Raw genomic sequence first — 16,629 nt, forward strand, 5'->3', positions numbered from 1 at the left:
AGCATCCAAGGAGCAGTAAAATTGACGTTTCGGGCAAAAGCCCTTCCTGATGAAGGGCTTTTGCCCAAAACGTCGGTTTTACTGCTCCTCGGATGCTGCCTGACCTGCTGTGCTCTTCCAGCACCACTAATCCAAAGCTAGTGGGGTAAATGCTAGAGTCCATGATAAAAGATTTGACAGCAAAGCACTTAGAGAATAGTGACAGACTCAGCCTGGATTTACAAAGGGGAAGACATACTCGAGAAATGTTAAATTTTATTTTTTGAGGATGTAACTAGTCAGATGGAAAAAGGGGAGCCAATGGACATGGTTTTCTTTAATTTTCAGAAGGCCTTTGGTGCACTGAAATAGATTGCGAACTGGTTGGCAAAGGAAACAAAAAGCAAGGATAAACAGGACTTTTCCTAGGAGTCAGACAGTAATTAGTGAGGTACCACAGGGATCAATAGTTGAGCTCCAGCCAATCACAACATATTCATGATCTTGAAGAGAAAACTACGTGTCATCTCTCCATGTTCGCAGATGACATAAAGCTGGGTTGGGAAGATGAGCTGCAGGAAGTTTGCAGAGTGCTTCAGCATAATTTGGATAAGCTGAACGAGTGTATAATGTGGATAAAAGTGAGATTATCCATTTACCAAAAACAGGGAACTAGGTTATTACCTGGGAAAGGGCAGAGATGAAAGAAGACCTGGGTATCCTTGTACACCAGTCACTAAAAGCATGCAGGTGCAGGAGGTGTTAGAAGTCTTACCGGATGATCCCTAGGTTGAAGGAATCTGAAGAGGTCAAAACATTGAAGATTTTCAAGAAAAATGTAGATATAATTCTTAGGACTATAGAGATCAAAGGATATGGGGAGAAAGGAGGAACAGGGTCTTGAGATGGATGATCAGCCATCGTCATATTGAATGGCAAAGCAGGTTTAAATGATAAATGGCCTACTCTTGTATTCTATGTTTCTCAGTAAACATCCTTTCCACATGCAGCCCGTCAAGACCCCTCAGGATCTTGTACATTTTAATCAAGTTGCTTCTTACTCTTCACACTATTTGTTACATCTTGCCAGTCAGAAAAATGATCCATTTATTTCTTGCTCAGTTTCCTGTCAGCTAACCAATTTTCTCTCTGTCAATATGCCACCTTGCAACCCATCAGCTTTCATTTTCCATAATAATCTTGGATGTGCCCCCAAATCAAACACTTTCTGGAAATGTGTACAACACATCCACTGCTTTCTCTTTAGTAATGGCATGCGTACTTTTCACATCAAGATGTCTATTTAATTTGGTCTTTACCTAAGCACTAATAAGTATCATATTTAAGTGATTTCAATTTTCAAAAGAGAGACTAAATGGGCTATAATTAGTACACTCATGAGATGTCCAACTAAGATTCTTAAATAGAATAGAATATATCCTTTATTGTCACACATACTCCATTGTAGAAATACAGTGAAAAGCTTTCACAATGTCTGCCTCTTATGGCACCATCTTAGGTATAAGAATCGAGGAGCGGCACGGTGGCTCAATGGTTCGCACTGATGTCACACAGCGCCAGGGACCCAGGTTTGATTCCAGCCTTAGGCGACTGTATGTGGAGTTTGCAGATTCTCCCTGTGTCTTCCTCCGGGTTTCCTCCGGGTGATGCAGTTTCCTCCCACGATCTAAAAATGCGCAGGTGAAGTGAATTGGCCACGGTAAATTGTCCCATAGAGTTCAGCGATATGTAGATTTGGGTGTGATGTTCTCAGGAGGGTCGGTGTGGACTTGTTGGGCCTTAGGGCCTGTTTCCACATGTCGGGATTCAATTAAAAAAAAGGTGCAAATCTTGCATACAAAAAGGGGAAGAAAAATTAGTTGCATTACTTTACAGAGTTTAAAAAATAAGTGAGAAATAAGACATTGTCACAGGATTGACATTACAGTCAGGTAAAAAAAAATTCAAATAAACATTACACTGTAGCAGCTCTGCGCAGGGCCTCCGCATGTAGTCTGGCCTACTTTCCCCATTCATGTCACCAGAGTAGGACTTCATAATGCTACAGGAAAATCTGCTACCATGTCAACTCTCAAGCTATCTCAAAGCATTATGTAGAAAAATAGAAAATGAATTATTGTAATATCCATATAGCCATCTCCATTTACAGTATTCAAAGTATGAGCAAATCCTTGAATGGTAATTTAAAGTTTGGACAATCTTGCAACCATTACAAAGATTTACAAGTTAAAATCGCTCAGATTAAGTTGCACTTTTCCTGTTAAAACGTGCAATAGTTCTATTTGCATTTACTGATAAGGAAATGGTAATGAAGCATACACACACATACTCATAAAACCTTTTTTTACCTAATAGGTTATTAAAGAAAGGATTATGCTGGCAGTCAATGAGCATGGAGCTTCAGAACAAGAACTGAAAGCAATGCAAGCAGAAAATTGCAAACATTGTTGATTTCCATATTATGTTATCCATCTTGAAGTGGGATGCAGATAAGGTATACCAAGAAAGTTGAGAAGGATCTTGGGAAATAAAGTAGACAAACACCCTGAACTTTCTTGGTTTCATTTGCAGGGTGAAATGTTTTGTAAATTTTGCATTATAAAACTTTTTAGGCAGGAGATAATGTTCACATTTTTCATTTTACAACATGTAAGTCAAATTAATGCAGCCCTGAACCAATTTATGCTGAAACTGCTATTAAAGTTCAATAATAAATATGATGACATTTTAATTCTTCAGTATTGAAGGGATACTGTCACTTGTGCCAATTTCTTGCTTTATCAGCTATGTAAGAGACCAGTACACATTTTTAAAAGCAAAATATAGAACTTTTAACAAATATATTAATTGTCCATGCTGCAGTTCCAGTGGTCAGAATGGTGTATCTAAATAATGGATGCTTTGAATTCTTAGTTTGTGATATACAAGATTGAAGGGCAAGGCAAAAGCAGCTGTCCCATTCAGCTTGCTCGAAACTTCATACTGGCACAATCATTTGAGTTAGATATTTCCTACTATCTCACTGCAGAGTCACGTAGGCAGAATGAAAAACTCCTGGGGGTCAGTAAGTTGGAAAAAACTCTCCGGAAAACTCCTTTTCAAACTTCTCAGGCAATTAAAACTGATCTAGGTGGACCAAAGAAGGAACAGTTGCTATCTGTAAAGATACTTTGACATAATGTAATCCAAGTCTCGTTTCCCCATAATGATGTTCAGAGTCAGCATCAGCATAACTGTTGGCAAACTACTGCAACGCCTTTCCACGCCTCAGAAAAAGAACCACTTAAAATCATTCTATTCTAATCTTGGACTGTTCAAACTCATGCTCCTCTCCATTCTGTTAAACTGGAATAATCTCTCAATGGATAGGTTATCCCACCCTTTACTGATTCCATAGGTTTCTATCAGATTGCTTCTAGGATTAGAAAACTCTAGTGTAATCATATCACATTCCTTAAACCTATCTTGTATGGCTGAAAATGATATGCTTTCATTTATATTGAATGGTTCTATTAATGTAACATTATAACTACCCTTAGCTTTAGCTGTAAATTCAAGCTCTCTGCTGTAAAAATTCTGCCCCTATTCAGTTCAAAGTTTTTTGCATCTGAACCATAAACAGCAATAGTTGCTTTCTGAACGTGTTTATGGAAATTAACAAGTAGCAAATAATGGCAAGGAAACATATTCTAGCTTCTGACAAGTACAAATAAATAAGCTTACTGATTTTGGTTCTGTGTTCTCATGTGTTCTTAATAGTAATGAATTTGAGAAAAGTTTTAACTCTTGTTCCATTGAACTTTTCGAATGCTGGCATTTATTTTAGAATGCTTTGTGCATTGTTATCAGCAACATTTTAACAATTCCATAAAGTAAAATAAAGGGAAGTTTTCTTTAACCTTGAAGTTACCCCTTTATTTAGAATAATTTAAAAATTATTTTGTCATGTTTTCAAATAATGGATGGGATTCATTTTTCTGTGCAATGTTAAGACCAGATTTCAGTCCAGATGGCAATGTAGAAATCATTGTTGGCATCAGTACCCTGGCTTATAGAGGGGAACTTCAGCAAAGCTTCCAACACATAATTACTATTGAATGGCTCATTCGGAAAAATGATGAGATTGAGATATTCAGCTTTATCGGACCTCTTTGTGATATTAGTCAGGATGAAATAGTCCAACAGTCAGCATGCAAGCTTGGACAGAATAACCAAGGTATGAGAGAGGCTGTAGTTTGAGTCACAGCTGTTAGGAGAAAGGAGAAGGGATAATGTGAAGATATATTTAAAGAAATTGGATCATGATTGCAAAACATTAGAGAGTATTTCCTGCCTGTGTCACTCTAATTTCTTAGCTACTTATGTATTATTTATTTTCACCTCCTTGCACCAACTTGACCCTCCTTCCTTCTGAATTGGCTACTTATCAGTTTTCCATATCTGTCCCTAATACAATCATGATGACAGATGCTAAAGTTGCCCTGTTAGGGTCACTTCAGTTGTAATTTGTCAGACTCCAATTCAAGTGAATATTAAGCACAGACCTTTCAATTTTGATCTGTTTGTCTTCTGTGCCAAGTGACTATGATCAACTAAGGAAAGAGATCACTACTGGAGTTAACATTGAACAATTGCTCTTTTTGATAAATATTAATTGTTATGAACAAGGTGCACAATTTCAAAGTGTGCAGACATCCAAAATTTGAACATGAGGCAAACAGTGAGGTGGATATTAGCAGATTTAAGGAGGACATAGGTTGGTGGAGTGAGCATTTATATGGCAGATGGAAATTCAAGGCAGAGAAATGTCAAATGATGTATTTTCAAGGGGCTCCAGGAACAAACACCTTGGGATTCATACATATAAAGCTTTGATGGCATCAAGAGCTGACACAGCTATTCAGACAGAAACCTTCATAGATTATTGATCAGGTTTGAGCATTGAGTCAATTCAGGCACTGCAGTTTACAAATGATATCAAGATCTTTGACAGAGTGCAGAGGAAATTTATCATAAGAATTGGAGAATTCAGTAATGTGCAAAGATCAGAGGATTGGTCATTTAACAGTACAGAAGATTAATTGGAGGTTAAAACAGGTGAAGAAAATAGAGTAAATAAGGAGAAACTGTTTCAATTTCCAATTATGGGGAGAATGGGTAACCAAAGGAGTCAGATTTAGGATAGTTGGAAAAAAACAACAAAAAAAGGATACGATTTCTTTATTATGCAACACGTTATGGTGACCTGGAATGGACAATTCTGAAAGGATGATGTAAGCAGTTTTAAAACCAACTTTGAAAGTTTTCAAATTTGAACAGAAAGAAATGAAGAATTATGGGGAAAGAGTATAGCACATTGAGCTGAATTGTCTCCTTTTGTACTGAGATTCTATGACATTCCAGAAAACATGAATGCTTATTTTTGACTTTTGTTTGTATGAGAGATATTTTGAGACATAAAAAATTGTTCAGTTTTTATCTTGAAAAGTAAAAAAAAACAAGAATCAAATCAATGTAATAGTTGTGATCTTTCTCCAGTCAGAAGGGTAAACAGCTTTCATTTTTTATCATTGTCTCCATTCTCATTGCATGTGTATCATGATCATGAATTCATAGAATCCCTTAAGGGAAGCACTCAGCTTCCAATTCATTGACATGTACCAAAGGCCAGCAACATTATAGTATTCATAATAATGCAATTAAAATCTGCTAGAATTTGAGAAACGTTTTCCCAACTAGAACTAGTTTCATTTTACAGGTTCTCTAAATTAGTTTTCCTTGAAAACATCCATGTTTCCAATACAGAGTTGTCCTTGAAAAGAGAATTCTGACAACAGTACTGTGGCATTAACTATGTTACATTGTGTGTAGGTGAAAATTATTAGGACTCTTAATATTCAACTGAGGCACCCCACTTAAGATTGAATGCCAAATACGTCTCCCATTGGGTTCTTGTGCTTCCAACTAAACAGGAAAGGACAAATACAACTCCTTTTCACCTTCAAAGTAAGCTGTGAACATTTGCTATTTTCTTCCACCGCTCACAAATTATGGGGGGTGTTGCATGTTCAGATTGGAAGTCGATCAGTAACTGATAGATTTGAGGTCACTCTGTTAGGAAGTGATAGTTTGTTGAACTAATTATGATGACACTGGAAGGATGTCACCACTTCAAGGTGAACAAAAACACTGATGAGCTTACTTAATTTCAGTAAATAAGACTCTGGTGTATTAATGACGGCTCATTGCTGAGAAATAACATTTTATTGAAGCTTTTCATCTTGCATTCATCATTTTGCAAGAGTACCAATTTAAGGGAAAACATAAGAGAAGAGTGATGATTGATAGGGGAAGTGAATTCCTATTGGTAGAGGCATTGTCATGGAGAATGCACCATTAAATTTGAATGATAGTTAATTCCTAAGAGTTAAATTTTAAATCAGGCAAGTTGAATGATTTTACCAACAAATGACTGTCACCTATTTTGTTGAGTTGAAGTAGGAGCAGTGTGTGCACACTTCTGTCTGTAAGCTTCAAGGAGCCGAGGGCAGAGGTCAGCATAGTGACCATCACACAAAGGAGAAGATGCTGGGAAAGCTGCAAGGTCTGAGGATAGATAAATCATCCCGCTCAGATGGACTACACAGCAAAGTTCTTAAGGAGATAGCGAGGATTGTGAAGTTGTTGGTGGCGATCTTCCAGGATACACTGAAGTTGGGGAAGGTGCCAGAGGACTGGAAAGTAGCTAATGTAACACTCCTGTTTAAGAAGGGAGGAAAGGAGAAGACATGAAACTATAAGCTGGTTAATCTGAACTCAATCATTGGTAAGATTTTGGAGTTTAGTTTTGAGGATGAGATTGAGGACTGGTAAATACGGTGGAGTCAGCACAGCTTCATCAAGGGGATGCCATGCCTGACAAATCTGTTAGAATTCATTGAAGAGGTAATGAGCAAGTTAGACAAAGGAGAGCCAGTAGCCATGATCAGTTTAGACTTTCAGAATGCCCTTAGTAAAGTGCTTCAGAGGAGGCTGATACATAAGAAAAGAGCCCATGGTGTTTGGGACAAGGCATTGGCATGGATAGAGGATTGGCTGACTGGCTGGCAGAAGGCAGAGAGTAGGGAAAAAGGTACTTTTTAAGGTTGGCAGCCGATGACTGGTGGAGTTCCACACGGGCTAGCGTTGCGACCACAACTATTCACATTATACACTGATGATCTGGATGAAGGAACTGAGGACATTGTTGCTATGTTTGCAGATGACACAAAACTAGGTAGTAAGACAGGTAGCGTTGCGGTAGCAGGGAGCTTCAAAAGGACTTGGATTTGCTAGGCAAGTGGACAGAAGTAACAGATGGAATAAAAATGTAGCAAAGTGTGAGGTTATAAATTTTGGTCGGAAGAATAGAAACATAGAATATTTTCGAAATGGGGAAAGGCTTCAGTAATCTAAAATGCAAAGGGACTTTAGAGTCCTAGTTTAGGATTCTCTTAATTGCTATTAGATTAGATTACTTACAGTGTGGAACCAGGCCCTTCGGCTCAACAAGTCCACACCGACCCGCTGAAGCGCAACCCACCCAAACCCCTACATTTACCCCTTATCTAACACTACAGGCATTTTAGCATGGCCAATTCACCTGACCCGTACATCTTTGGACTGTGAGAGGAAACCGGAGCACCCAGAGGAAATCCACGCAGACACGGGGAGAACGTGCAAACTCTACACAGTCATGTTAACATGCATATTCAGTTGGTGGTCAGGAAGGCAATGTTGACATTTTGCTCCTTTTCTTATGGTCTTACATGGTCCCTTCTCTATGGCAATGTCTCCACTAGTCTCTACTTCTAACTAATCAGCACTCTTCTCATGAACTGGAGATGTTGGTATTTCCCTTAAATTGATACTCTTGCAATTATCTTGCTAAGTTCAAGATGAAAAGATTCAACAGAACATTAGTATTTCTGAAAGAAAAATTAGGATAGAACTTAACAATGAGTCATTTAACAAATTAAAATAGCCAGACCTTTACTTCCCTTCTATTTCGATGACATTTTAACCATTTACCACTGGAGAGAAAAAAAAAGTCAATGTTCCAGAAACTTCAAAAACAACTGTGCTCCAGTTCAATAACTGTACAAGTGATCAGATTCTGGAAATACAGGCCCATAATACTGCCTCTGAATCAATGGTACCTTGGCTTAAAATCTGTTCAAATTAACCTAACCTGTTCAGATTCCCTGGTAAGTACCATACAAGACAGCCTGATGAAAAGTATACACCTTCATTTTCAACATAATGTCAACAGTTAAGACTTCAGCTCTTCAGCTTTTTCTAGCTAGTGGGTAAAAATTTGGAAAAACTCTTTCTCAAACTAAACTTCTCAGATTATCACATTCTATGACCTCTCCTGTAAAAACATATACACAAGTTTCTATTAAATCTTCCCCTCTTCCTCCACAATCGATAAAATATTTCTGCTCAAAACTGACCGACCCATTTGGCATAAAAACAGTTTGTTAGCGTTTCCTGACAAAGTTCATGTGCTAGGCAGCATCACCAATGAACCTTCAGTTAATATTAGGATCCTTCTAGAGATGGATATTCTTCCCTGGTGACTTCAGAAACATGTACTAACGTAGGCATTAGCTCTCCATATTACAGAAAGGAATAACATGGTGCAAGAAAGATTTACTAGAAGTGATACCAGAGCTGAGTGGTTATAACCATGAAGAAAAAGAGAGGACAGTATGAAGCGATCTGATAAAAAGTCTTCAATGTTTTTAAAAGATTTGACAGAGTCAGGGCATTCAGTGTAGAGATTAGGCAGTTATGTTCCACTTATACAAGTCATTGGTGAGGCCACACTTGGGCTACTGTGTTCAGTTTTGGTCACCTTGCTATCGGAAGGATGTTATTAAATTGGAAAGAGTGCAGAGGAAGTTTACAAGGATGTTGCCTGGATTCAATGGTGTGACTTATAGGAAGAGGTTGAACAAGCTGGGACTTTTCTCTTTAGGGTGTAGGAGGCTAAGGGTTGACCTTACAAAGGTGTATAAGATCATGAGAGGCATGGATAGGATGAATGCACTTAATCTTTTTCCCAGGTTTGTGGAATCGAGGACCAGAGAGCATCAGTTTAAGGTTAATGGGGAAAGAATAAAAAGGAACCTGAGGGGCAACTTTTTTTTCCCCCACAGAGGGTGGTACACATAAGGAATGAACTGCCAGTGGAAGTGATTGAGGTGGGTACATTAACAACATTTAAAAGGTATTGGGACAAATACATGTATAGGAAAGGATCAGAAGAATATGGACAGGGAAATGGGGTTAGCGTGGACAGACATTTTGGTTGGCATGGACCAGTTTCGGCCAAAGGGCTTGTCTCCGTGCTGTAGGACTCTGACTAAACATTGAGAAAATAATTCCAGTATTGGGTAAGTATAAACGTAGGAGTCATAAACGTAGTCACTGATAAATCCAATACGGAATTCAAGAGAAACCTGGAAACTTTATCTTTAGAGCGGTTAGAAAGTGGAACTTGATATCATAATGATTGAGTCTGATGGCATAAATGTATCTAAGGGGGAACTAGAAATGAATGAAAAATGAATATAGGAACATATTGGTGTGTTAGAAAAAGGTTCACATGCAGCATAAACACCAGCAAAGACCATTTGGGTTCAACAGCCTGTTCCTGCACTGTAAATACTAGTTAAATGCCAAGGAATCACTATATCACTGTTACATACCAATGCTGATTGGTAGATAACTTAAAAATATTAAACCTGAAAGCAAGTGAGGGTGACCAAGATTCACAAAACTGAATGTTTTATTTGTATTGCACTGTAAAAACATTGTAAAAGAAACTAACAGTTTCAATAGAAAATTGTTATTGAAGTAAAAAGGTTCATTTGCTGTTCATCGATTACTGCGAAATGTGCTGCAGTTGATGTTAAATAAGAAAAGCTGGCTGCATAACCAAATAGCTCTCTGCAGCGATTTCAGAATACCAAATATTCAAACAAAAGGAGTTTGAAAACAGTGCTCACACTTGCAAAATTAAAGTCATGAATATGACCCAGTACGGACAGCAATACCTTTTCCTTCAAACCCCTCTGTTGCAATTTTCTAAACAATCATACCAAGTAAAATATACCCAGATATCTGGAAATTGATGGAATTGAAACAAATATACAGGTTAAAAAGACAGTAATATAATTGGTTCATTTATAAATGAAATGCTATTTAGATTGAAATGCTAAGCTAATCAAAACAGCAAATTATGCCTCAAGACAGGGATTATTTGTTCGCCTAACTAATGGGCACTTCTAAATGACCGCACAATGATCCCAGCAATCATATTTTAAGATGGTGGACCAACAAAGGAACCAAAATTCTGTTTAAAACAATAAAAAGATTGGGGTACTGCCATATAGGAAACTCCTTTTTCACTTACCTAGTCTTTATTCTAAGTTGATTAGGTGAAGGCCCAGAAACATTGGTCTATTAATACTAGCCTGTATTATTGTTAATCGCAGTTAGATCACTCAAAACAAAAACTGTTGCTCTATCATTTTAGGCTTGTGTTTAAGATGATTTTCCAAGTCATGTTGTGCAAGGTTTAAGTGGATGGCTTTAACTTTTTATAACTGATTAAAATTTTTGACTTTAAATAAAGTGTAGATTAGAACATATTTAAGATTAATTGTTACAAAGTTTGCAACTAGCCATTTAGATATAAGTACCAATTTCTAATTTGACTAATTAAATAAGTGTGATGCATAAATAGTAGAGAAATACAACACACTGATAAAAGTCAGATAAAACTTTATGCTGACATAGTACTCATTGCCTCGTTCAATTAGCACATTCTAACTTATTGCTTACTAATTTATTCTATTCACTTGTTTGAATTCTACAAAAAAAGTGAACAAATTCATGGTTTTGTGGTGTAAAACACATTTGTGAATATGCTTTCACAGGTTGAATTATGCATTACATAACTTTATAAAAACATAAATCACAACAATCACCAATTAGAATACCAGAAGAATGCTGCCAAGCTTTGGTATTTACTTGATGACGAGTTCTATATCAACTTAATGGTTTTCTTTTGATTTCTCACATTGCATAAAGATTAAAGCATGTTGTTTAAAACAAATTTCCTCCAATGTCCAGAAATACAATATTTCAACACAGGGAAAATGCCTCCCTAAGTATCACATACTGCACAGATTTGAAAACATACCAGGAACAGAATTTGAGTCCAGAACATAGTTTCAAGATTCAAGTAAGTTTCTAAATTGTTTGAGCTTAATTGTAACAGCTTATTAGATGTAAATCATTTGGAATATATATTATGGCATTGAAATCACCTACCAGGTGATTCTAGATGTAATATTTTGGAAGCAGTGGCCTGAACTAGATGTTATTTAACAAAGACACCTTGTTAATTTACCAGAATCTACACTTGAGTTAGTCAGGATGCACTTAAGTCGGTTGATGTTCATTCTTTCAAGAAATCTGTTTATTATTCAACAGTTCCTTAGAGAATGTAATTTTGTCACTAGGCAGAAATTGCTCTGCTTGCACTATACCCTCAAAAACCAGCTGGCTGCTGTTCAGACCATATGATCCATCACACGAGAAGAATGCTCAAATTATGTCGTATCTGCTGGAATTAGCGAAACAGATTTAATCAAGTACTTAAGGGTAGAGATGGTTAACTCCAAATGCACCTAGAAAGAGTGATGTCCATAACTTCGTTGATATTTATCCATCTTGTTAGTTCTTTTGTCTTCATGGCCTTAGGTGTGTATTCATCCTAAACATCCAATCAACAGTCTCCAACAAGAATGGCATACTGTAGTGTCTGGCAATATTTCTAAATACTTGGATTTGCTCCGTAAATCCCTATATACATAAAAACAAAATGCATGAATTAGACCATTTATAAAATGTTACTGAACATATAAACAAAAGGGTTTGTAACATAGTTGAAAACTCAGCATTTTTTGGAGGGAGGGTTGTCAAGTGGTGATGGGCAAGCAGACTAATTTAAATTAAGTATGGAGATTCTTGATGTATTTTTTATGAATATTGACAAAAGTAAGTAAAGCACACCTACAAGTTAGAAAAAAGTAAAAAAAAACAATTATTTCCAATCAAAATCAAATGAAGTTTCTGACATGGGCGGTTGACAATATTTATCCAAGCGATACCACAGAACAGTGGGATGCACGCACTATACCTTTATGGAAATGGTCAAATCAAAGTCCCGGGCGCAAGTACAATAAACAGGCATGTTGGCTTCTTTGATGCCTTTACATTTTGAACAAACCTAGAAAAACAAAAAGGTTTTTTTAGTGCATTATGTAGGAAATATAGCAATTATAATTTTAGCATTCATTTAGTCAACACAGATTGAAATTGTATCCGTTAAGTCTGGAAGAGACAGACTGGCAAAAGTTTTGTGACTCCGCTTCCAAAACACTGGTTACAGAACCAAAACTACAAATGAACAGAATGGTAAATGGATGGAGGAATATTGAAAGAGATCCTTAAAGAATAGCATTTGTACAGAAGAATTTCTTCAGCCCACCATGTCTGTACAAAAGATAAGGTTGTTCAAAGTTTGTGAGAAGATTTGTAGTTCGGGTGCTCGTTGTTGTGGTTCTGTTCGCCGAGCTGGGAGTTTTTGTTGCAAACGTTTCATCCCCTTTCTAGGTGACATGATGGCACCCATCCACGAATTCTATCAACAGACACATCGATCTAGACCCTATATACCGGCCACTGCAGCGGACAGCAACTGACAACCGGAAGCGGCAGATTCAAACCAGTATAAATGCTGGAGGAATCAGCACAGAAGCACTTCACAGGAGGCTCCCAAGCTAGAAAGGGGACGAAACGTTTGCAACAAAAACTCCCAGCTCGGCAAACAGAACCACAACAGATAAGTTTGGTCTTCCATGGTTTGTGATGCAGAGTGATGCTAACAGTATGGACTCAATTCTAATACTAGCTGAGGTTACTGCAAAGGGCAGTTTCTCAATCTCTCCCTTCATCTAAGGTATGGTGATCTTCAGGTTAAAACCACCAGTCAACTCTTTCTTATGAAAGTGTTATGGTCTGGTTCTTGTGGTTCAGTAGGACTGTGGCATCTTTACCTCTATTATTTCAATTTATATCTATGATCTGGCCTCAGAAACTCAAATAGATTAATTTGATACCAAAATGCTGGTAGAAACAGGCAAATCAGTAGAATATTGATAAATCTAAAATACTAACATAGGGTTTTTAAAAAAGGCATTGTATATTCGAAATATGATGTGGGAAAAAGTTAAAGGACAGAATTTTAAAAATACTAGGTGTCTTCGTATACCTGGCATTCAAAAACATCTGACACACAGCAGAAATGGATACGACCAGTAAAATGTTATATTGTATAGTGGAAATAATAGAATGAAACATCGGGGAATAGTTAAAATTGACTATACAGTGCCCTGGTTGAACTCCAATCTCTACTGCGTCTACTTATGGTCACCTAAATGGAAGGGAGATGATCAAGTGTTCGCTGGAGTGTCAAGAAGTTGGTGTTCCTTGATATCAAAAGGAGTTAACTCGTTTGTAACAGAAATTTTACTGGCCCAATTTAGTGCCTCTGTTCTTCCGATTTCAGTATCAGGGCACAAACTATTTCCTGTGACTTGAGCACATGGTTCTTGTTTCCTATTTAAAGTTAGAAACAAAATACAATTTGTAAGTCCAAATCTTCTTAAAAATTAATTTTCTTTTCTGTGCTGAATGATAATGCACATCAAAAATGTAATTCTGAGCGCTCTTTTATGCTAAAAATATCACCATTGGATCCAAGTTTCTGGGATTAGGATTTCGTTCAGATTTGTGGTATATATAAAGTCATGAATACTGTCGACAGTGAAAGCAAAAAAAAATGTTTTTTTTAAAAACAATGTAGCATTGGCTCAAGCATGTGATACATATATAAAGGACATGTTAACGTACCAGATCCTGAAGGGTATAGGCCATCATTTTCTTCTTCAGTGCTTCTACCAATTGTATTTCTATAGAATCTGAGTCATATTCAGTCTGACAATTAGTGCAGCACCACTTGGGTAGTACAGCGCCATCCTACCAAAGTAAAAGAATCGCTGTTTGCAAAGTTTAAGCATGAGCACCTAAAGTACAAGAGCGAGCAAGCTAAAACAAGTTACAGATATAAAAGCAAATGAACACTATTCAAAAATAAAATTCCAATGCAGAACTGAAATTGCAATTTGAAGCAGAAAAATTAAAGTGAGATATTGTGTTTAAAGCATTTAAAATTAGAATTTCTATCTTGTTTTGGTAATATATTAAGATGGAGGAAAGAAACGATGCTAAAATGATAGCATTTGAACTGTACACAAGTAAACTCAAAGAAAGGGATTTTTCTGAAACTTTTATTTATTTTGATGTCTTACCAACTGCAGCAAACTTACTAAACTGAACTATCCCTTTTCAGCAATCACAATTGTTACTTTGCCACAGAATAGATTTTCCTTTTTCTAATGAAATTAATAATGGCATTGTGGTGTCACCAGCAATGATTAGCATTTATTGTTTGCACAAGTTTCCCATAAGAGTTCTTCAACTGCTGTAATCCATAGTTGGAAGATACTTTCATAATGCTACAAGGTAGGGAGTTTTAGGATCTTGATTGACCTTGCGGTGAAGATAAAATGACAGAGACCCAAATCAGAACTTTATCAGACTTATGGAGAGGAAGCTTAAAGATAATGGTCTTCTCGTGCTTCTGCTGTCTTTGCTATTCTTGGTGGTAATAGTCATGCAGTACTGTTGTCACAGTGCATCGCTGCACTGTACGTACTGCAGCCATGGTGGGGCACGTTTAAAGCAGGTGATTCGGTTTCCAATGAACTACTTTGTCTTTGAAGGTTTCAAATTTGTTCAGCAGCTGAAACCACCCAGCCTGGTGAAGAGCACACCACTGCACTCCTATTTTGTGACTCAGTGGAGAAGTTTTAGGCAGTCAGGAGAGCCACTTGCAAAATTTGCAGCCTTTGACTTGTTCTAGTAGCCATGGTATGTCTGTGGATTGCTTAACTGAATTCCTTGTCAATGGTGAGGACTTTAACAATGGTAATGTCATTGAACTCCCGAGAAAGGTGACTCTTCTAAGGATTGGTTATTACTTAGCATTTCTGTGGCTCAAGCTTTTATTTGCCTAATGTCAGTCCAAGCCTGAAATATTTTGTAAAAGAATTGTATGGAGGCACAGACACCTTTATAATTTGAATTAAACTACCTGAAAGACTATTGGACACAAATTGAATATCAACCTTCAACAGACAATTGGATGCACACTTAGAATAAAAAACAAACAGGGCCTGAGAGATTCAGAATGGATAGCTAGATTAAAAAAAAGAGAATGAGTAACCTAACAGTGATAAATTGTGTTTTTTTTAAAAATCCAAAACTTAAACAATGAGCACATATTTAAAAAACAGCCTTATTTCAAGTCACAACTGGGTACGCCATGACGGGAGTCGCAACTGTCAGATTGCCAAAAAACTTACTAGAAATGTCGAACCCTTTTTACTTACCTGCAAGATGGAAGGATCTTTGCAAAGGTCCAGGTCATGGCAGAAGTTGCAATTCTTGCAGATAACCTCAGCTAATATGTAGGACTGGCAGGGGTCTTTAAATTGAGCTTCCTCAGAGAATTCCCCTACATCAATTAGACGTAAAAGATCACGTTTCAACTTATTAACCTGGTTGGTTATGTTCGAATCCAGAGACAAGATCTATTTGTGAAGAAATAAAAAAAAGTGCATTGCAACTATGGTGCTTGCATGATGCATATGTGACAAACAGCATTTACTATTTTTAAATAAGAGCAGTAACATTCATATGAACATGGTGCTTTACAAAAAAGGGCGAGAATGCAAGAAAGTGGAATTTTTTCTATTTCATTTGCCCAGTGACATCATGCATACTCCAGTCATGAATTGCAAGGGTAGATTTAGAGTAAAGCTCCTATAATGCAAATCAAGCCTAAATATTATAATAAAACGGTTATAAAATTTGCACTTCAATCTTACTTATTGAGTTGTGAGTGAAAGCTGTAGCTCACTGCTCACATTCTCACTGCCAATTAAATAAAAGCTACTCATACAAGGATCTCTCCAGAGGCTGAGCATCTAACGGAGGTCAGCATCTCACAGCAGCATAGAGGGACTGCAGTCCTATAAAATACATCTTTCAGATGAAATGTAAAACAGAGGCTCAGTGTATGTTTTCAGTTGAATGTACAAGACATCTACTATAAACCGACTGACTCCCATAGCTACCTAGACTACACCTCCTCCCACCCTGCCCCCTGTAAAAACGCCATCCCATATTCCCAATTCCTTCGTCTCCGCCGCATCTGCTCCCAGGAGGACCAGTTCCAATCCTGTACAGCCCAGATGGCCTCCTTCTTCAAGGACCACAGATTCCCCCCAGACGTGATCGACGATGCCCTCCACCGCATCTCCTCCACTTCCCGCTCCTCCGCCCTTGAGCCCCGCCCCTCCAACCGCCACCAGGGCAGAACCCTAC

General features: G+C 37.4%; 2 protein-coding genes across 3 annotated transcripts in view; one reads left to right on the plus strand and one right to left on the minus strand.

The window, feature by feature from the left end:
* The window catches only part of LOC132827303 (P2X purinoceptor 2-like), an 83,177-nt gene extending 79,437 nt beyond the window's left edge, over positions 1–3,740 (plus strand). For both annotated transcript variants that reach the window (XM_060843943.1, XM_060843942.1), the window contains one exon: positions 2,356–3,740. In XM_060843943.1, the coding sequence (XP_060699926.1) occupies positions 2,356–2,451 (96 nt within the window). In that variant the 3' untranslated portion in view covers positions 2,452–3,740. The remainder of the gene's footprint in view (positions 1–2,355) is intronic.
* A 6,112-nt stretch (positions 3,741–9,852) lies between these two features.
* pole (polymerase (DNA directed), epsilon) overlaps positions 9,853–16,629 on the minus strand; it is a 142,260-nt gene continuing 135,483 nt past the window's right edge. The window contains exons 46-49 of the mRNA XM_060843549.1: positions 15,633–15,833; positions 14,032–14,157; positions 12,257–12,346; positions 9,853–11,919 (exon numbers count right to left, since the gene is read on the minus strand). Of these exons, the coding sequence (XP_060699532.1) occupies positions 11,806–11,919; positions 12,257–12,346; positions 14,032–14,157; positions 15,633–15,833 (531 nt within the window). The 3' untranslated portion in view covers positions 9,853–11,805. The remainder of the gene's footprint in view (positions 11,920–12,256; positions 12,347–14,031; positions 14,158–15,632; positions 15,834–16,629) is intronic.

Source organism: Hemiscyllium ocellatum, chromosome 24, assembly GCF_020745735.1.
Source record: "Hemiscyllium ocellatum isolate sHemOce1 chromosome 24, sHemOce1.pat.X.cur, whole genome shotgun sequence".
Taxonomy (NCBI): domain Eukaryota; kingdom Metazoa; phylum Chordata; class Chondrichthyes; order Orectolobiformes; family Hemiscylliidae; genus Hemiscyllium; species Hemiscyllium ocellatum.